Raw genomic sequence first — 22,802 nt, forward strand, 5'->3', positions numbered from 1 at the left:
CCAGGTTGGACGAGGCTTTGAGCAACCTGGTCTAGAGGAAAGGTGTCCCTGCCCGTGGCAGGGGGGTTGGAACTAGATGATCTTTAAGGTCCCTTCCAACCCAAAACCATTCTATGATTCTATGATTCTATGAATAGCTACTTTTGCTATAAAAATCTAGTAACACCTCATAATACAGGAGAGATTAAAATAAAGTAGGATTTGCTTTCTATCCCCCTGAGTTTTTGAGACATTCAAGCCTTCTGGTATAGCAACATAACTAGACATGGGCCATTACTTTGCAATTAGCTACAGACGAACAAAACACAAGGTTGTAATTCTCATAGGGGTCTGTAAGGCCATCAAATGTCTACAGTGGAATGCTAGCAGTTGATCAAAATGGGTCCTTTTCTATTACAGAATTAGAAATGCTTTGGGTTAAAGAACATATTGCTCATTTTCATAGAAACTAGTGTGAGAGAATTCTAAAGTCACACTTTCTGTAAAGCAAATAATACTGTAGCAGAAGTGGAAAAAAAAAGGATGTTTACATCATACAAAGTTATGTGTGTTACTGTCTTGCTTTGACATTTCTGGCCACTCTAAGTAGTCATACACAGGTCTCAGGCTTCATGGAAGATGCTCTCTATATAATTATCCCCCGCTACCACATACACTGTGTTCTCAATCTAGTTTTCAGACTTGAACTGATACTCCACAGATCAGCCATGCTTACTCAGAGAGCAAAGAGTGGAGGAGTAACATAGTGCAATTAGATTTTTTATTTTACAAGAGAAGTGGAAAAAAAGGGAAATAAAAAGGTTTAAATATAATATCATTCTTCTCCAGAGGTTTGCTATCTTCTGCCACAACTATTTCCTCTGGATAGCACAGAATGTCCTTCACCATGACTCTTTCAAACAACTGGCCCCTTGTCTGACAGAGTCCCCTCCATTAAAGTAGTTGATTGTTGTTCTTCATTCTTGAACTTTGGCTCTTCTTGTCAAGATAAGTTTTGCAGGTGGAAGAGACCGAACAGGAGATAAAGTCATACAAGCTAACAGACCTGTCATTGTCTTTTGACAACTCTTGTGTATGTGCAGAGGATGGAAAGTCTTGTCTTATTTTTCTTCTATGCTTACTTCCTCTTATGGAAGTTCCCAATTATCTGCTATATCCATAGAGTAAATAGTGAGCCCAACATACAATAGTCAAATTGTTACACAACACCACCAAATCATAACAGATGTTGCCATGGGTATTATATATTAGAAATTATATTTATGAAGTCACAGCCAAAGACTTTAGATTTGTCCTAGGAATATTTGGAAATCATAATATTTGCTTATTATTTACAGTGGCCCTACTACAGAAGTTTACCATGTGCAAAATTTTCGTATTTTGACACCAAGAAGAACCCTGTAAAATCCACTTCAGGAAAATGATAGAACATTCAGCGTCAGAGGATTCAAAGCCACTTAAGTATGTATATACAAAGTTTTAAGAACTGTGGGTATGAACACGATCTCCCAGTTAACCTAATAAGCAGCAAAAAGTCTTTTTAAGATATCATGTGCATTGGAGATATAGAGTCCACTGTCTATAAAATCTTCACGGTATTATGAATTAAGAAGAAAAAAAAAAAAATCAACAAAACAAACCCCTGATTAGTTAAGCAAACTGAAGGACTGAAAAATAATCAAGCCACGTAGCTCAGTAAGAGTTAGGCTTTTTAAAAACAAACAGCTTTCTTGTTTGTAAATTTTCTGTAGTGTTGCTAATATCAGAGAGGAAGAAGAGTTTAAATGACAATAGCTTTTTTTTTCATTGTATAAGCATTAATTGTAATGACAAGATGAACTGAATTCTGCCTTTCAAGTAGAGATTTAAACTATAAGCTATATATAAAAAATACAATGTATTCATCCACAAATTGTACTTTGAATACCAAATACATTTTCTAGGAATTTCAAAGTAAATACACCAATTAAATTAGAAATTAAAAGTAACACTTTGGGAATTAAAACAAGAACTTCAGGTTGTAGAGTCAGACTTTTTGACCTCCTTCTGACCTTGGCATAGCAGCGTCATTCAATTTTCCCATACAGTTAACTCTAACAGAAATCCTGTGTATCTGAACACGTATTTTTAACTCTACATGTAATAGTCATAACTGAATACATCGTGCCTTCTTCATTAGCAGAAGCCTTAATTCTTATCAGTGTTATTCTATACAGGTATAAACAAATTAGTCTGTAAAAATCAGTTTACTTTAACCCAAATGCAAGTTATTAAAGTCTACATCAATCATGGGTTTTTTTTCCACAATGTCAATACTGGACTGAAGAATCCTAAAAGTACATTTCCACACTTGGGCATCTCTTATAATTACACTGTTATTCTGTTAAATTTGATCTTAACTCTGAACTTCTGGATTGACAATGCTCAGTCTGGAGATAATTACAACCATCTTGTTACACATTTGCTCCAAAATCTTGACAAGTACTCCCAGCTACACCACCATTCAAATATGCTCTGGTGTGTTTTTTACCTATCTAGGTTAAAAAGAATCAACAATTAAGTAGGTATAGGGAACCATTCTGGGTATATAGCATGTTTGGATATTTTTTGCCCCCCACAGGCTGAACAACTACAGATTGCCTAGCTTTCTTGTATCAGAATGGTTTTGGAGTAAAGGTTTTGAGGATCCAATTTTTAGAGGTAGTGGGCACCTAGTCTCCATTGAGATTTGTGGGGTTTAGCAACTGTGAGAACTGATGTCCAAGGGTTCCTTCTAAAACAACTAGTAAAATTCCTCTTTGCTTATGTTGTGTAAGACTGAGTGACAAAACAGCAGCTTAGAAAGCAAACTCTTACTGAAGCATAAAAGTTACAGACACAATAATGAAGGTCTAGCAAGTCTCCTACTGAAATCATGCAGCAGGTTATTTGAGGATAGTCTGGCTGCTGACAGAGACTTTTGAGACTTTTCCTTTCTAGATACCGCTGAATTATCCCAGCTAGTGATTTGCTCTTACAAATATTTAGGAGCATCTGTTTTGCTTTTTAGGATAGATGAAATCTGGCATTTCCCCTTACTCCTCACAGTTTCAAGTGCTAATTGGTATGATCTTTTTGGAAGCTGGACACTGAGCAATAAACTCCTTTCCTGCAACTACACAGGAACACTGTTAGACTGCTCTTGGTGAGTGCCCAAGAGGGTGCACCTACGATGTGCTCTGTCTACATTCACAACTTAGGAACTAATGTGCCTCCAGATGATCCATTTGCACGCACCTTAACACTGCATGGAGCAGCCCAGGAACAAAATCTCACAGACCTTTGTGGCACTGCTTCTGCCTCTGAACACAACTCACCTCCATCGCTCATACCTAGAATCCTCCAGCCACCTCCACCCAGAATCCTCTCACAATAAAGAGGACCGGCTGACTGATGCCATTGCCTGTCAGTATCTTCTAGCAAAAATTGAAAAGATGAAAATGCTGAATGGGGGTTGAAAGTCTGAACCATACTGGTTCAGATTTGCATCTGACAAGCCTCAGAGGAAAAAGCAGCCAACACACACCCTCCTTTCTCCCTCCCCGCTTCCAGAAGCTTGGTCCTGGGCGTTCCTTTGTCACCACTATAGCACGTGTCCAGAAGCCTCAAGGTCCAGAATCAACACAACTGTGAGATATGGCACAAATATCATGTTGAGGACAAGAGGAAAATCCTTCCTGGTAAAGAACATGTGTATGAGCATCCATATGGGGTAGCAGGGAGAGATCAGAATATTTTGAAATTGTGCCTCTACCTGGGGAAGCATGAGCTAGGATGGCTGGGCCCTGACATAAAGGCTCCACAGAAGAGAGAGCTGTTCTTCACAGAAGCCTCAATTTTCTACACCCTGGTGCCAACAGCATTGACTTTTAAACAGCACGTAAGTAGACTGAAGGATGCAATTACACTCCTGTACTCAGCGCTTTAAACCTGTATCTGGAATACTGCATCCAGTCTGTGGCTTCCCTACACAAGACATACTTACAGACTGAAGTGAATTCAGCAGAGGGTCACCAGGGGCTGGAGCACTTGCTCTGTAAGGAGAGGCTGAGGGAGCTGCGCTTGCTCAGCCCAGAGAAGAGATGGTTTTGGGTCGATCTAACAGCAGCCCTCCAGTACTTACAAAGAGGTTACTGACAGGACAGAGGTAGGCTCTTCACAGTGCTGTACGGCAGAGGGCACGCTACGTTCAACTAAAACAGTGGATGGAAAAAATTCTCTACCACAAGGACTGTCAAACATTGGAGCAAGTTGTCCCAAGAGGCTGCAGAACTGCTATCCTTGAAGGTTTTCAAGACTCAGCTGGAATAAAAGCCCTGAATGACCTGGTATGAATTCACTGTTGACCCTGCTTTGAGCAGGAGATCAGCCTACATGACCTCCTGAAGTCCCTTCCACCCTGAACAGCTCTGATAACACCAGCAAATGGGCACACATCCCGTTCACTTCCTGCACCTCCATCCACCAAACAAGCTTGTTGCTTGTTCAGCAATAAGAAAGTCAGTCAACCTCTAATGACTCATGAGACTCAAAAGAGCACTGGCTGCACCATATTTGGGAACTACCAAAGGGAATTATATCAGGCCCATAAAGCACATGGAACTGGCTAAGCAGACATGCTCAATTTGTCTGGTGTCATTTTGGACTTTGGTGCAGTTGGCCACTGCCACTACATGGATCTAGGCTGTTTGGCAACTCCAGCTTTCATGCTTAGCCCAAGGGCCTCATGGTCTGTGAGATGACAAGTGCTTGTCATTTCCTGTTGTCCTTGTGGGGAATCGTTTTGCCTTCTGCTGCAGCCACGGATGTAGCCCTGTCACTGAGAGAGGCTGGTCTGGGGTATTTTGGCTCCCAGTATGGCCTGTGTGTTTCTGAGGAGGCATTCTGTGTGCACAGGCCCAGGGGCACATTGTGAGAACATGATGGCACAGGTTCTGCAGTGTTGCGTTATGGACATGGGTTGTGAACTCTGCTTAATCTGAGCAGAGTCATTCTGGGAAATCGGGCATCCAAGCTCCCTGAGAGTACACACAGGTACAGCATTTGCCTGGCTTTCGGTTCTTCCCCTGGAACTCCAGATGAGATAGTGTAACAATGCACTCCAAGGCCAGGAAAGTGTGGACGCTCAGGATTTTATGTTCAGAGCAAAGCTGGGCTATATGAGTGCAACCCACACATTTGCAAGAACAAGCTATATATAGTTCTTGCAAAGTGCTGTTTAAAACAAGTTTGTTCTTTTGTGGATGTATGCACGTGGAAGTGGTTTTATTTTAAGGGCATGAACACAAATTGATTCCTTATTCCCAGACATACATTCTTTGGGGACTTACACATTAGCCCTACTCTTATCATAGGCTAGTGGATCCATATTTTCCTGATAACCTTCCTAAAATACTTATGAGAACCTCTTGAAGAAGGGCCTGATCCTAGAGACGATACTCATCACACATACTGCCTCGAGCAGTTGATGCACTTAGTAACTTAAAAGGACATTAATTTAGGCCCTAAAAAAGAAAATGGGATAAATATAAATTTATGAAAATCAACAAGGGGAAGTACATCAAATTAAGCTGATGTACAATGTGATCTTAAAAAATAGTTTAATCAAATTAGAGTTGTAATCAAGTTCACTTAATTGCTCACAATTCACGATTGTTAGTGTTATTTTTAAAAAAATATACTTTTACTTAGAAAAAAAAATAGCACTTTGTAGCTTTTTTTTTTTCAATGGACAGTGAACTAAGTTCCATACAGAAGCAAAGAATCATTGCTATTTTACAGGTCACAGTGACAGCAATGTAAAATAACTTGCTTGAAGTTGCTCGACCGTATCAATGACATGGCAAGAAAAATAACTCAGAACTCAAAATCACTGGATTCTCAACTTCAGAACTGTTTAAAGGTTAGTTTTAAAAATTTAGACACTGTTATCTTGCCATATGAGTAAGCTGAACTTCCTGTGTGTGGTATCACTTTGAACTCAAGGAGTTTGCAGGGTGGTTTCTTGTTTTTATGCAGACTAAAAAAGGGTTACAAAGAAACATTTCAACAGAAACACTGTTAATGCTGTCCAAAGCAGCCCTAGGAAATAAACAGAAAGCTATCATTTGTATTAAGTATTCAAAAGCTCATCAGAAAGTCAGATACACAGATGCTAACTGTACACGCAACTGAATAAGCAGAATCAAAAGCATCAGTAACTGCAAATCTGCAAGAGCTGAAGTAATGTCTGAATAACCACCCTTCCAAATATCCTCGTGTTATCCTTACCAGATTAATCAGTCTTCTCATTGCATGTTCATGTGAGCAAATGCATTCACAAGGATCAAATCCACCTTCTGCCATGGTTCTCTGGATAAACCTGAACTTGGCTGTGAACACCTAAGAATAAGAAGAATAAAAGGACAATGAACTCTTTTTCAACTGACCTTATTTTCCAGAGACTCCCACATCAAGTTTCAGTTCATTTAATGACAGGGTGAAAAAGCAGAACAAAGCAGGGTAATCCTATTATTCCTTTGGCAGCATGAATGAAGAAGTCTGGTATGCGCAGTTACATTCTGATGTTGCTGAAAGCAGGCTTCCTTAGAGAGCCAAATATTTTTTTTGCAAGAATTTGTGTGTCTCTCCTGGGTTTTCCCACATACCACTGTGAAATACATCCTAACAAACAAGAACCAGAAAGATTAAATTCTGGTCTCTCATAGTGGGACTCTTAAGTGTACGACTACAATTTGAAAAGTCAGGGGAATTTGTACTCCTAAACTACTATCAAACTGCTGGCATTCTCCCTCTGGATCAATGTACAGGAAAATAATTTAAAACTCTAACTTCTTTGCTACAGGGAGAAACAATCATCCCTATTGTATAAAGAAAGCAAGCAGCAGGGGTGCAAAAGTGGATATACTTGGAAACACTCTAAAAATGGAGCTACAAACACTAATTTTAGATCAAAGAAGTAGGTCATTCACTTAGCAATGCAGAAAGTTCAAAGAAGCTGTAATGGACATGGTGGGGAATCAATTCTAGGTTATTCACCTGCTACAACCACTTACACCAGACATGTCAAGCGTATACAAGCGTATCTTTACCAATACCTTTCTCAGTGTCTTAATTGACGGTCAAAATGGGTAGCAGATTGCAAGGCACTTCTACTCTTGTGGTCAAATCAGGGATTGATTTTTCTCGAATGAGGACTCTTACAATGTATTAGATCAGTTCTGCATAATGATACTTCAAAAATATTTTTGTTAACTTGGCATCAATAAAGCCGGATTCAGATTGTGTTTGTGTTGCATACACTGGGGCCCTCATGTGAGAAAACTGACAAGCTTAATAAATGCAGCAGCTTAGAGCAGATACCTCCTCTCAATTTCCCGAAACAAGTAGTTTATGAAGGTGCCAGCCATTTGATAAGGGTGTGCTGAATCAACAGATGTGTTCTGCAGCCATCCCCTATAAAAACTTACAGCCTTGCTCACACATAAGCATTTTACTGTTTTAACCTCACTAGGAGAAGGAGGAATAACCCATATGGCTATAAGGTATCTTCATTCAACAGAATGTATCACCACAATAGTTCTTCCCTCCTGGGGGAAGAAACAGATGGAAAAAAGAAAATGCATTTCAGAAGTTCTTCCTCTGTCAATGCCTACCACTCTTTTGTATTATCCTCTGCCACAGTGGAGAGAGCCAGATGATAGTAAAAGAAGGCAAGAGATATCTGTATCTTCATTACAGAGTCTGAACATCGGTGCCCTTAATCTGCTAGGCTCTCCACTTTTTAAAAAGAATACTGAAAACTGAAAAAGAGCAAAAAAAATATTGAAGGGATGGAGGAAAGACTTTTTGCCTAGACACTAAGAAAGAGTAATCTAGCAATGTAGAGAGAAGAAGGCTGAGAGATGACTTGATTACGTAGTGCACAAATACCTTTGCATAGAAAAATAAACTCAAGTATTGAGAAGTTCTTCAATGAAGAGGTGATCAAGAACCAATGACTGGAACCTGTACTCAACCAAACTCAAATGAGAGGCAAGGCATACATTTTTACCACTAGAGTAACTGACCAGTGCAACAAACTGCCAAAGAAGGGGTAGATTTCCCATCTCTCAGTGCATTCAGATGTGCTTCAGCCAAAGACAGGTTATTCAGTAAAAATTTAGATCCAATGTTCTCCAATACACAGGAGATCATAGCAGATGATCTAATGATTCTTTTTGAGAGTTAATTATAAAGCTACTACACTAACTTTTGTGAAGTTATCTTGGAACCACTAGAACTGCACAACAGCAACAGAAGACATTTTTTAACTACACAAGCTCCCTGGATGATATGCCACGACAACCAGAATAGCCTTTCTAAAACTATTTTAGCGCAAGGACCAGGTAAAAGCACTAATTGCTAAATAATGCAAAATGGTTTCTCTGGACATAATGCTGACATCCAAAAGAAGGTATTTGAACCAGTAGAGTTGCAAAACAATATTTAATTGCAACTGGAAAGAATTTAGGAGTCAGTAACACATAGCAATGTCACACCAATTAACAGAGGAGTGTTAATCTATATACAACTACAAGAAATCAAAACATCAGATAAGAGTAATCACCAATGAAACCAGGCTAACATTCTTTGTAGAGCATACAACTGAAAAAGATTAGACAATAAAGGGGAAAATTTATCTGTCATATAACATCATAAATTTAAGTGGAGGTGCACTAGAAGGAATTTACCCCAAGGCATCTGAATTGTACGTGATGAATTACCTTAATGAGCTAAAATAAAGCAGAACACATGTCAACAAGTAAAATGCCATCCAAGCTTTCAACAAAAGATCCCTTACAAGCTTTCCCACCTTCACAGGATGCTGAAAGGAATCATCTTTTATCTTTCCTTCCTCTGAGCCTATAACAAGCTCTTTCATCAGCAAAGGACCGAAGATGGACCATCTATTTTGGGAACAGCACTAGGTTTTCCCTTGATCAAGGTGCTAAACTTGGGTTATTTTATTACTTTTTAAAAAACAGGTAACTAATCCCCCTTTATGCAATTGTTTTTTGGTGGGAACTGGAGGAAACAGAGATTTTATATGTGGCTGACCAGTTATAAAGAAGAGAGAACCACTCTATATTATATAATGATTTTCACTTGTAAAATGACACTCTCATGTCTGTATTCCTTATTAAAGCACTCTTGACTTAATAATTGTGTTATTTGTAACACACTTAGAATGCATAAAGTACTAGATATCAACTAAGCTCTGTAATCAGATCCTTAAGTTTATTAATGTTTTGAGACCCTGGGTAAGATTTGGTAATAAGAGACTAGTATTTTTATATATCACGAAGCAGTATTCCTTGGCGCCACTGCGTGCTCTTACGCAGCCCGTTTGTACCAAAATCCTGTTCCAGAATTGCAATGTGCTTCCTGCCTGCCTCCCAGTACTTGCAATTGTCTGATCTCACGTCAGCGGCTAACTTGTTCTGCCCAGCTCTGACCTCTTCACCGTGAGTCACACCAGCTCTCCACCTTTTGCAAACACAGTTCTACATACAACCTATCACAGAAAAAGGGAGGATGTGCTCCATTCTTTTCCTCATGACCCAGAGAAAGAAAAAAAGCTTGTAGTTTTATTTTATTTTACTTTATTTTTCTGTACGTCTTTCTGTTTATCATTACCTTCTTTTTCTTGGAATTTATAGAGTAACTGGTAAGACACAGCAATTGGTAAGGCTGTGATGTCAAATACCTGCAAGTACTCTGACCGAGAGAGTTACTTTTACTCAAAATTACTGTATTTTGGTTTGGCCGTATTACTGCTAGCACAGTATTTAATTCACAGGGTTTACAAAGAGCTGAAAGATACATTTGGTAAATATGCCAAAGCTCTCACTGATAACAGCTGAGAAGGTATATATTATGGCCTCTAGACTAAGAAAACTGATAGAAAGCATAATAAAGGAGCAAATTAGTAAACGTGGACAAATATGATGTGCCATCAGAGAGTCAATATGACCCTTCCAGTGTAAAGAGGCCCACAGAGGCAGTCATAAACAGTACTACTGCAATTAAAATATTGTAGTCAGAGCTGGAATTACTATAATTCGGGAGCAAAGTGGAGGATGGTCTCTGATGATTTAAGACAGAAATAAAAGCCCACCATTACCTTTTGACTTGAGCATCTGTTTGAAATTGTAGGTAATGAAGCCATATTGAAAAATATTTCTAGTCTCTCATGATTTAAAAAATGGCATTCTCAGTTACAGTAATTATTGTAAATTGTTTCTTCTTTTATTATCTTCCCCAATCCCAGCCCTACAGCTGTGTATTATATTTTATATACCCTACTATCAAAAAAGCAATCTTTATGGCTATAATCTGACTGGGGTTTTTTGTGCCTGGGGACTCTTCTGTATTTTAAAACATTGCAATGACTATACATTATTTCCCAATTCAGCAACACCTCTCCTGAGTAAATAGCATGCAGCTGGTGAGCTCTGGGAAACAGAAATTACACTCTGCCTCTCTCCACCCTAAACATTACAAAACTGAATTCCTTTCTAGCAGGAAGGCAAACAAGAAGTTTTGTCAATTTTCCATGTGCTGGATGCCCTCCAATGTGACTCCAATATGGTGGTGACTAGCAAGATTGTCAAAGTACACATATTGATGATCTCTACTCCTTGGTATAAAGGAGTGTGTAAAAATATTTATAATTCTAGTATTCAAAGAAACACTCACTACATGATATATAAATCAGAGTCACCGAAGATTTATCATGGACTAAACCTGGCATCTTCAGCATCAAAACTCTAAGCCCATTAGCTCTTATCTTTCCTGGATCCAGGCACTTTTAAAATGTAGAGTATCACACACACAATGCATACAATGGCTAAAGATTCCCTCTGCTAAGAACTATTTTAGCTGTGTTGCTATTTTCTTGAAGATTGAAGGTAAGAAATCCTTGGGAGCAAAATACCTCACAGCACAGCAGACAAGTAACAGAATCTTTCCACGTTACTTTAAAGAGAAATAAAACCCTATTCAGCTCCTCGTTACTGTTTTTCAGCCAACAGCAATAACTCAAAGCACAATTGTCAAATATCTCTAACAAGCCATAGAGTTAATTTTGCTTCTGAGTGCAGTTTGAGAGAAGAGTGACAGAACAAATGACAATATGTATAAAATTCAAAAGAAAATTGTAGAAAGAAAGCAAATGACTTATTATGCCTCTGCAGGCATCTTGAAAAATGATAAAGGGCTAAAATAGCAAAAGTCATACACAAAGCATGAACAATTCACCCCAAAGATAAAATGTTCATTTTTATCCTACTGTCAGAGGCAGAAACCGTCTCTCCTATACTCTTCCATGATCTCCTAAAGGATCCAGGTTTCCATAAAAAGGATTTGTTCTCTTGCCTTTTTACCTGCACCTAAACCATCTTAGTATACACGTTTTCTTACAATATCTGACCCTTTCTGCAATTACTTTCTTCACAGCACGCCTCAAGTTTTGTTCTTCTGTATAATCTTATCTATCTCCAAATGACCTCCAAGTATTCTCTTCTAGCATCTAAAACATCCTGTACATTGGCCTCACGTAGCATAACACCCTTGCAATCCTGCACATGAACTCCTGTTCCAGAGAAACTACCAGGCACTGGGGCTGCGTGACCATAGTATCCATTAACGTGGGGGGTGGAAATTTCCTTCAGTTAAAGCAAGAAGAGTCTGCTGTGATCAGCTCCTCATAAAGCTCCTGATCACTGCTTTTATAGGACTCTTCCTTCTCCTTGGCCACTCTGTCCTGCTGGGTACCATTAGTGCTCCACGGGCAACTGGAACCTCAGTTGACTCATTACTGGGCACTTCAAAATGCCTCTGGTACAAGTGGTTACTCCAAAATCAGTTTCTAATCCTGCCTCTTCTAGGGACTAGGCTCACTGAACCCTGCCTAGTCACACAAAGTCCAATTCAACATCAAATAGGTATCCAGTAATACAATAAAGGTATCTTCAGTACAGCGATATTGCTTACTAGTGACCAACGAACCAAGAGGAGCCTAAACGTTCAAATCCAGTGAATCCCAGCCAAACTCAGAACTGTCTGTATTTGTCACATAACACATCTTCTTGATGATTTCCATCTTCTATAATATTTATACTTCATGCACATCCATCCTCCCACGGAATCCTGCGTGTTCTGTTAGCCTTTTGATGGACTACCTACATCCGACTCCCTAGTCTATTATTTAACTTCCTATTATTTCAGTTGTACAGCTAAACTTTGTAATTAAGACAGGCCAGGGAATTTTATCCATTGATTTCTCCATCAAGTTTCTCTTCAGGCTGGATTAGAGCACAGAGGGGAAAAACAGTATGCATGGATTTGGAGTTTCTCTCTTTAAAAAACAAACCAGAGATATGTGTAGATAGGACTGGCTGATTTCACCTGCAAAGATCTTGGTGAAATTTCCAGCTTTTTTCAATTGCTGATACCAGAAATGCAGCACATTTCCTATCACCAGAGCACTATAAAGGAGGAATGAGGCAGAAATGATAACAGAACCATTAAAGAAGAAAAGGAAAGGAGTAACTAAACACAGGATAAAACTACAGGACACTGTAAGAAAACAAAAGCGTTTGCAGTTGAATAGCGAAGAAACATCACAAAAGGAACTACAGAAATAGGGAGAAAATAAAGAGAAAAATCAGCAGTACTTTAAAATAAATAAATGCTATTCTGCCTGAAGCTAATGGATGTATGATCCTAAGGCAACTGAGGAGGCCACTGCACTAAATCTAAATTAATTCAGAAGTCAAGCACCTGGCATAAGTATCCTGTGGAAGTGGTCTGCATGTTTTACGCAAGAGTTTTAAATTGTCAGAGTTATAGAACTGGCAAAAAATAAGCTTAAAATTTCTAAGGAAACTTCCTTTACAAAGCAACTTCCTCTGTTCAAACAAGGCTAAAAATAGGTTCTGTAAAAAAGAAGAATCTTGTATACAAATTTATACTAATTAAAACATTCCAGGGATCTGTTCTCCTCTATTACTGTAATTTAGATAGTTCAAGTAAATATTCCTTCACAGAACTTAAGTCTGAAACACTGCAACATTATACTGGGCTTTTTTATAATGGTAATTTTTAATCCCTTTTATTAATAATGCAAGAGAAGCTCTCTCCCATCATCCCTTACATGCTTAGAGCTCCATTCTGCTTTTACTGAAACAAATATCAGCATCCCCATTGGCTTCAGTGGACCAGGATCTAGTAGCTCGGCAAGGTCACAGATCTCTAGAGGACTACTGATGATCTTTTTCTACCAGGCCTCCTCCTGGGCATTAAATTGAGTTTTCAGGACAAAAGAAAACCAACTGGCTGACTGGGCAGCAGAAGCAAACCAGCAGGATATAAACGTGGGTCCTGCCAGAAGGAGTGCTGCCACAGTAAAGTGTGGCTCCAATTACAGCTTTCTCCAACTAATTGTCCCAGTTCAGACCATCCATTTAGCTTTTCTAGGGAAAAGAGCTGCAATGATTTTGATGGCTGATGCAATACCCAAAGAGGGTTCCTAGACATAGCAACACTTTCAGAGTATAAAGCAATCCTCTCCACACTCTTTCCTTATAATTCCAGAGGGCGGCGGGGAACACAGCTGATTTTGTACTTGAAAGCATCAGCACATCTCCCTGGACTTCCAGCTGTAGCCTAATGAGCTGGCAAGTGTATTTTTGCACTGCAAGTTTTCTCAGGATAATTAACAAGATCTAAGATGAACTTTTCAATGCAGATTAAGCTAAGCCAGTTCCTTTCCTCAGGGAAAAGTCAGTGCTTAGCCGTGCACACAGATGGTATGCAACTGGTGCTGTTCTTGTTGGTTTCAACAGAGACATCAAGACCAGTAGGAGCTCCACAAGAGAACTGCTCAGCCAGCCGCATCCTGCTCAAGGCACACTAGTGGGTAACTTTGCTACTGTCTCACAAATCACTTGGTATGTAAGTAAATTATGAATTAATTTTCTAGTGTCATCCTTCTGGTGCTTCTTACAAATGCTAACTTAATACAAAACAACTTAAAAATAGAAGCAAAATCAAAGAAACCAAGAAATGCTGAGCCAGCCACGGAAGGATACTACAGTGACATGCCGAAATCGGGGAAGGAGCTTTTGAGCAGGGACTGGCTCAGAACTGAGAATTAAGTGCTAAGGATCTTGCTGATGTTTTTTTCTGATGGTCTCACAAGACTACTGGAGCACTGGTACATTCCTTGTCCCCACAGCATGAGTCCACTACTGTGTGACCACCACAACACTGTGAGCATTGCTGGGCCACTAGCGTTTTCATCCCGATGTGGACATTTGGACTTGCTCTGAGTGGGTCAGGAAATTCTTCTGGCAACTCGGACAACAGTGCTAGCACCTAGAGCAGTGAAGCAGGAGCCAGCGCATGAAAACTTAAAAGACCTGTAATTATGGTCAAAGCCCTTTCACAGCCAAGCATCACAACTCTTCTCACTGAAGTACGTGAAAAAGTTCACACCACTTTAAAGAGTGGCAGGATCCAGCAGGAACCTGGTAGGAAACTTACTATTTGTGGACAACGGTTACAGGCATGCTGAGGTGCATCAGTTCAACACAGAATGGTGTATCAGGGAAATACAGAAGACAACGCAGATGCCTCTTTCAGTTTAATTAAGGCTTGTCAGTGTCAAGTACAAGTCCCAGAGGACAAGAACCCACACAGTAAAACCCCCCACTTTTCCACTACTGTTCCGCACATTCCTTTTCATGGCCAGTCCCCAATATATGAGGAGAGAGAGAAAGAGATTTCAGGCTTTAAGGCTATAAGGCTGATGTCAGTGATCAAAACTGAATTCCCCAAGGGAGCTAAATAAGACCCATCAAGATTAAAAAAAGCTATTTACTTATTCCCATGCAGGTGGCTTAACATTTCTTCTGGGCAAAACACTTGAAAAGGAGCTAATTATGCACATCCAGTCGTGGACCAAAAAAGCAGTTCATCTATTTTAGAACTCATTTACTGATACTTGACACAGAATGTTATTGCCAAACTCCAGCTGTCAGCATTTGGTCATCCTTTTGTTAAAATGATATTTTTCTGAAAGAAATCTCTTGCAATATGAAAGCTAATTAAGAGAAGATGTCAATGACACAGAACATTGTCCAAGAATAATACCCTCTTTCTGCTAAGCAAATGCTTCAGCTTCACTTCAACGTTTATTTCTAGTGTAGGAGACTGACAAAGGTCTAGGACAAAATTATTCCTATTGCACTGAATGACTAATGACTATTTAATCATTTTGTTTGACATATGTTAATGCAAAAGGGTGGGCTATCCTCTGTTAAATTCCTAACACATTGTATTTCAGCTAGTTTATAGAGCAAACTGGAAGCCCTCTCCTGTGGTCTTCAGTAAGGCAAGAAATCTCATTGACTTTAACGGGATTCTCCACTTGAGTGGTAAGTAGAAAAGCCAGCTCCCAGGCAAATTTGCTTACTCTCCTGCTTTTGGTTAGTGTCTCTGGCACTACCGACTGCCGCAGTCTTGTGTCAAAATTCCTCTTCCCATTTCCCAGCAACAATTGCCAGTCTCCTAAGTTCAGCCGCCCCGCAGCTGTAAAAGTGATGCACTACTGCTGGAAGCAACACATATCGAATATGAAACCCCTGCCGAGAGCACTTCTGCACCAGCACTGAGAGTACATCCATGCTGTGCCATGCCAACCACGGCTACAGGCTTGTGCTGCAATGTTTTGGCAGGCCTTCCAGTGAGTAGACTTTCTCAGGGAAACAAGAATAAAGGATAGTCCCTTCGGATGGAAAACAGCGGAGGTGAGATTCTCGCACCAGCCTCCCCATGGGAGTAGAACAGGAAAACTGACTTTGCCGTTTGTTACCCCGCCCATGAGATGTTTGGTACTTAACTTTCGGGCTTCATAATACGAAACTAATAATTTACGTTAAAAGACTAAGTATGGGAAAAGAATATGTTCCTATAACCAACTATGTAACCTATCCATAAAATTTCTCTGCTCTTGTTCCAAGATTTAGGAATCAAGATTATGATTAATATGTTCAAATGGACCAAAGCAACTTGAGAGCTCAAAGCAGATACAACTTTAAAGCTCACACAGTGAAGCTCAGGACTCCAACTCGTAAGCAAATTACTGTGGTGTAACAAAGCCACTGCACAGCAGCTGAGCTGTGGCAACACGGTCCCTGCACACGCTCTTAGCCCATGGGAACTGTGGGCAAACATGACTTTGCTTAGTCTGTAAGAAAAAGAAAAAAAAGTTAAGCTGAGACATGACACTTCAGAGCTGCCCTGAGCTCACCGTGAGCACCCAGGCAGTTACTGCAGCTCAGGTGGCCTGCAGTAACTCATTATTTTGAAGTAATTTTTTTGGAGGGTCAGTCTTTAGACATTTTATCTCTTTGCAAAAATAAACATGAAAAATTTCTCTTATTCATCCCATTATAAAAATGTACAGTTTCAAAATAAATACAAATGGAAGTTTTTCCACCGTATTGAACCAGCAAGTGCAGCCCTAAACCAAGAGCTATGAAGTTTTTTGAGACTTGTTTATTAAGAGTACAATTGTTTAGATTATAAAATACCTTACTAAATCCTTAAAACTGTAATGTTACCCCAATCACATACAAACACAAAATTATACTGAAATTCTCTGGAATATTTTCATTACTTTTTCCTCCAGGGATGACATATGTTTCTAATAACTTGCCACTGAGCAAACAGATTTAGCAGGGTAGCAGCATGCTGAGAAAGATAGCAGGATTTTCAATTTTCAGATGAAAGCAGCTCTGTTCCCTAGCAGCCCTACTCCTAACCCCTTTAGGCCAGATCAAATTTTATCTGAAGCTAGCGGGTGCCTGTCTTTGACTTCAATGGAAGTTGAATCAGGTTTTCTACATACCTGCAGTAAACAATTTGAAGTTTATCAATTAGAATATTTTTAATCACTACTTATACCAGAGGGAATCTGTAGCAATTAACAGGATTTCTGGGGTTGGTTATTTACATATGTTTAGCTAAAAGACGACCCAGTTTTTACCAGAGAATAACCTCCATCTAATTCAGCAGACTCACAGACTAGTTTAGATTATCAAAAGGAAAGTGCTATGCAAATTACACAAGTCTCCCCTGCACCTACTAGCAACAGAGTTTTAAATCTATTACACTAATTTGCACAAGGAAAATCTATGGTACTATTTAACGAGATCAGGATTAGTTTGCAACACACATCTCCACCTTCATCTCCACAGTTTTCCTGCGGGAAAGAAGGTATTTTTCATCTTTAGACACTTTTTTTCTACACACTAACTTGAAACTGAAGCATCTGACAATCTCCGTGGCTCAAGAGAAGTCTATGTATAAGAATGCTTCTATATTTCATGGAGCTCACTGATAAGAGCTTTATCTAGTAGCTTCAAATAGGGTGCTTAATGACAGGTGCCACCTAACCAGTCTCACCTAGATATGAATGTGATGAGCCCCTAAGGACACCCTAACCACTTGCACAGGAACTCTTGTTAAACTAAGGCCACTCACACCAGGAAGCTTTGTTTCACACTTGATTTAGTCCAACTATTTGAAGACCTAACCCTCAACTTTTCTTCACATCTTCATGTAATTTCATTCAGACAGCTGTTTTTTCCCTAAACTAACTTTTTAATGTATGAAAACTGACAAACTATTTCATCAAGCTCTCTAAAAATATTGCCTTGCTAAAAATAAAGCTTTTATGATTAACTAACAGGAAATATACGAACACGTACATGTGAACATACGAACAAAAAGGACCAAAGCTCTGTTACCAGAGGTCTGTATTTGACAAAGATTTGACAAAGCATTGCAGCTGCTTATATCATGTAAATGGCTGATGCTATATTTTTATACAGCTTTTCTGTTCTTTCTGACAAAAATATTTTCTTTCCTAGGAGAGCTCAGTGTTTTGGATCTGACATTTGTCTAGCAGTTTCATAAAGTAAGAATGAAACTCTATTCAGCTCCAGAAAGCCATGGTTTTTAATGCATGCAAAGCTGCAGAACAATCAGAACTAATCTTAATGAGGAAAACTTTTATCAAGTGTAATTCTATCTGTTCCCACCCAAATGGGACTAATTTGTTCCATTATCTGTAAAAATACCAGCTAGACACTTTGACTAAAGCCTCTGAAGCATATTTGTTCAATTAATAACCATGCAAATGTACAACTACTCAATCATGCCAGAGGCTGCTCCCCAAGCATCTTCAAATCTTTCATGAAAAGCTATATCAATCACTAAGGGACCTTTTTCTTGCCCCAGTCAATACCATGGAATAGGTGATGGGATGGAAAGAGGAAGATAAGACCATACTTCTCCAGTGTACTGCTAATGAAGTCCAGCAGAAATAAGACTAACACAGCCAACATAGACTGATCCTTCTCATTTCCCTGACTGTATTCTTTCATAATGAGGAGCTAAGTTGTCTTTCTTCAAATGAGGCACCTTGGGAACTGGGGAAGTCAGTCGGTGAGTCAAGGCATACAAGATGAAGGAGCTATTCTGGGAAAATAATTCCTTTTTTTTTTTTTTTTTTTTTCACCTGAGCAAGGACTGCAAGATTTGGCTCTGTAGTATAACCTTACAAAGTTTTCCTAGATTCCACTGCACTTACAGAGGACTTGGGAGCACTTGGATCTTCCAAGAAGTACTCGGCATCTTGAAGAATCAGTTGCTTCATTAACAACTAGATAGATCTTTACATATTAATAAACTGAATCAATAACCTAGGAAGTTAAAACTGAATGCGTGCTTAACATCAAGTGTAACAGCATGTACGTAAATGCATGTATGCAAAGCATGTATGTAATAGCATGAATTCAAAGCAGGTTCATGGGCTCTCTCAAAGCAGAATATGGGCAGATGACATCAATTTTTCTATGTATAAATGCATCTGCCAAAATATTTTTGTATTTGTTGTGATGAGTAATCTGATAAACGTTCAAAACATACAGAGTAAGAATCTGATACTTGGTATTGTCAGGGCACTGTACACCTTCACCATTCATATGTACTTAGAAGAAGAGAAAGAGGATCTCGCTACTTTCATTGCACTGGCCCTGTGAAGACTCGTGATGTTGTTAGGCCCAATTCTGCTATGACAAACTTCAGTAGAGACAAAGTCTGGTCTTTCAGAACGTATGTCAAGTACCTAAAATATCTAGGAGGGAAAATTCTGAAATATAAACATAGACTTTGTTTTATTACACATCTGTTATGCAAATAACATTCACACATCACTAATTCTGAAGTCTAAATATATGAAAGTAAAAAATAAGAAGCTAATAGCAAAACAAGAAGTCAGTTAGAAACTAACTTTCTCTAAAACCAAATACTGACTTTTTAAAAGCAGGTACCATAGTTACAAAGCGACTAAAACCACAATGCATTTTGAAATTGTTTTTATGTAGACTACTTCTTCAACAACAATTGTATTATTCTTATTTTTCCCTTAGAACGAGGGAAGAACATGGACTGCAGAATGCTGCCCATGCAACTGGGCCATGGACTTCACACCTTGGTTGTGGCTTGGGTAAGGTGCTGCAAAACCATCACAACGTGCATGGTATAAGGAATTTCATAGGACCGTGCTCATTACATTTATTTCTACAGTCAGCAAAATAATATCCAGCTAGACTAAAATAAGATCCACCCAGAGCTACAGAACGGTTGTTACCACCATCTCAGTTCTAAAGCAGACCCTCTTGGTCCTGAGTGGGTCAGGGACATCCCCGCCTGCCAGAGAAGCACGCGTGACAATACTGTGTGGAATGACCAGTAACACATCCAGCAGGGCTTTGTACTTGTTTAGGACCTTATATAAAATGATCTCAAACGAGTTAAAATACAGAACTCTATACCACTCTACAGTTAAGCAAAAATTGTAAATCTCATATTTTACAAAACGAGGCAAAAAGAACTGAAGAGGCTGGACTCTAACACAACAGTGGCAGGAGAAAGGACAGTGCTCAGGACTGAACTGGCTAATGTATTGCCAACATTACAACCACTTTTATTTTGCCAACTGCTTCTACCATTTCAAGCCATGCTGTCAGTGACAGGATCACTTTTTAAAATCAATGATCAAAAACATTAGCTTGATTTCTTTCATCTCGACAAGTCACATGAATTAGATGGAATTATCAAGGATTTATTCTCTCTCACCGTATATAGGAAGAAATCAAAAATAAGATGGATTTTTTTTTTCTCATTTTGATTTTTTTGAGCCGATGTCTGCTTTTGGAAAGTAACACAAATGAGTAAAGGTGGATAGCACTCTAATAGCTAAGCATGTAAAGACTTCTAAGACGTAACCCACTAATGCTCACTGCAGATACGTACCTTCCCCAGCAGGTACACTAATAACATTAACATGATGAGCTATTAAGACCAAAAAGGTTAGATGTCCTCCCCTGTAAAAAGTGGAGATAGTTTTCAAAACTTATCTATATGCATAGACATGGGTGTTCAGCCAGTATACAACACAAACAGTCCCTACACCCACAAATCTATCATCTAAAAGACAATCCTGAAGACTGACTAGACAAACAGGTGTTTGCCAGGAAACAAAGTTTTTGATGTAGGTCACGCACCACATTCACGTAGGAGTAGTGGTTAGCTGAGGCCTCAGAACTGCCATGGAGGGCAGTGGCTGAGCTGCAGTGCAGGACATCTGGGAACCAGTCACGGTGACAGCTGCAGAGGAATGACCACGGATGATATCTTGTGGTTTCCAAGGCCAAGATACCCCTTCCCCACTGTAATCTGCTATGAATAACATCTTGGAGCATGCATATGAAGAGTTCCTGGCAGGAATCCTATCTTTAATAAATTAATGGGAGTGTGACGCCGTCCTTTTCCTGAGATTATCTTTCACAAGACGTTGTCCGATTTCCCCACTTTAGTTGTACATGCTGTTCAAAAAGCAGGGAGCAGCCTGGGAGCACAGTGGCACACTGACACCAGAGCGTCACCACTTCCAGCTGCTTTTAAAGAGAGAAAACTAAAACCCTTTGTTTCAAAGTATCGGACTGAGATCCTTAAAAAAAAAATCGACAGAAGAGTACCACTTTGCACTAAAAACCGCGACAACCACAAAAACCCACATCAGACCACCTGTAAAGAAGACGAGGGGACGTTTCACTGGTTTGAAGAAGAAGAGTACAGCCTAATAACGAGCGGAACGGCTCCGGCTCTCCCGGTGTTTACCTTCCCGGGCACCCGGCGAAACGCCCGGCAGCGGGGACGTTGCTGTACTTGAACGGCTCGAAGTCACCCCTGCCGCCCCCACCCGGGGCTCCCCAGGCTCCGCGGCCGCCCCACGCCGCTCCGCGCTCGTTGGGTGGGCGAGGGTGTCCGCGGAAACCCGCCCGGCTCTGCCTGGCCGCCGCTGGCCCGCGCCCTCCCCGTCCCCGCCGGCGCCCCCCCTTCTCACCGTGCTCTGGCCGCCGTCGCGGGGCGCGGAGGGCTGCGGCGGGCTGCGCGGCTGGGGCGGGGGCAGGGCGGCCCGGCTGGCAGAGTCGGCCCCGCGGCTCGGCCCCGCTGCTTCGGGCCGGCTCACACGTCAGCCCGCGCCACGAGACCCGGATCTGCCGGCTCCCGGCGGCGGGGCCGGGGCGGTGCCGCGCGGCTCCCGCCCCCCGCGCACGCCCCTCCGCGGCCCGGCCCGGCCCTCCGCGGGGCGGCTGTCAGCCCAGCACGGGGGCCTGGGGGCCGCCCGCGCCGCGCCGCCGCTGGGCTGCTGGCTGGGCAGGGAGAGCCGCGTCCCGGTCCTCGCTGCCCGGCTGCGCGGGCAGGAGGCTACGCGGCCGCGGTAGCCCGGCGTGGCGGGCGGTGTCGTTTTTAAGCAACGCCTCGACCTTAAAATAACGCCCCAGTAAGTCAGCGCTGAGAAGACGCGAGGAAAGGAGCTCCTCCGGCCCCTGGCGTGCGGGTGACTCTGCCGCAGCCCCGCGGTCAGGGCTCTGTGCCCCTCTCAGAAATACGGTCGCTGTCAGTTGCTTGGCCCCCAGCCATCAGCTACGAAGTGTGAGGGAATTTACAGTGTAGGTTCTCGCCGAGAAACCTAAAGCCACTTTGGGAGCTCATGACTCACAAGGCTTCCCCGCAATTAAAGCATCCCCCCAAATATGCGTTCAGCTGCTGTGGAATGAAGATAGAAAGGAAAATTTCAGATCACGGCTTCTCACATCAGCCGGTTGGGTTTACCTGCGCCTAGCCAAGGAGCTGGGGTATCACGCTCCCATACGAAAAGATGGACCGCGTCCTGTCCTGGGGAGACTTGATACAATGTCACAATGCAATAGGGATTATATAGGGAAGAAAATCTTGTCCTCCAGTGTTTCCAAGGGTGGCTTGCCTCCTCCAAGCCAGAAAACAAGGCCAATGCTACAATTACAGTGAAAAAGGAAGTTTGGATGGAAATTGTCAGTTCTCACAAGTCAGTACCTCCTCATAGCACCAGTGCCTCATATGGTCTGATACGGCCCACACAGGGGGACAACCTTGGCTGTGCTCATCGCTCTTTGCTGTTGTCATGGGGCCTTCAAGCCTTCTTTCACGGCTACACTTTTTTTCTGAAAGTTTTTCTCTAGCCTTGGGTGTCAAGCCTACGCTACTCTGCCAAGTCTCAGTTGCATTGCCAGTTGGCAGCCTTGCACATCCAGTTGTTGTTG

The 22,802-nt window shown here is 41.0% G+C and overlaps 1 protein-coding gene across 1 annotated transcript in view; it reads right to left on the bottom strand.

Annotated features, from left to right (window-relative positions):
- SMIM14 (small integral membrane protein 14) overlaps positions 1 to 21,660 on the bottom strand; it is a 46,190-nt gene extending 24,530 nt beyond the window's left edge. Inside the window, exons 1-2 of the mRNA XM_068403371.1 lie at positions 21,563 to 21,660; positions 6,310 to 6,420 (exon numbers count right to left, since the gene is read on the bottom strand). Of these exons, the coding sequence (XP_068259472.1) occupies positions 6,310 to 6,384 (75 nt within the window). The 5' untranslated portion in view covers positions 6,385 to 6,420; positions 21,563 to 21,660. The remainder of the gene's footprint in view (positions 1 to 6,309; positions 6,421 to 21,562) is intronic.
- Between the last annotated feature and the right edge of the window lie 1,142 nt (positions 21,661 to 22,802).

Source organism: Nyctibius grandis, chromosome 6, assembly GCF_013368605.1.
Source record: "Nyctibius grandis isolate bNycGra1 chromosome 6, bNycGra1.pri, whole genome shotgun sequence".
Lineage (NCBI taxonomy): Eukaryota > Metazoa > Chordata > Aves > Nyctibiiformes > Nyctibiidae > Nyctibius > Nyctibius grandis.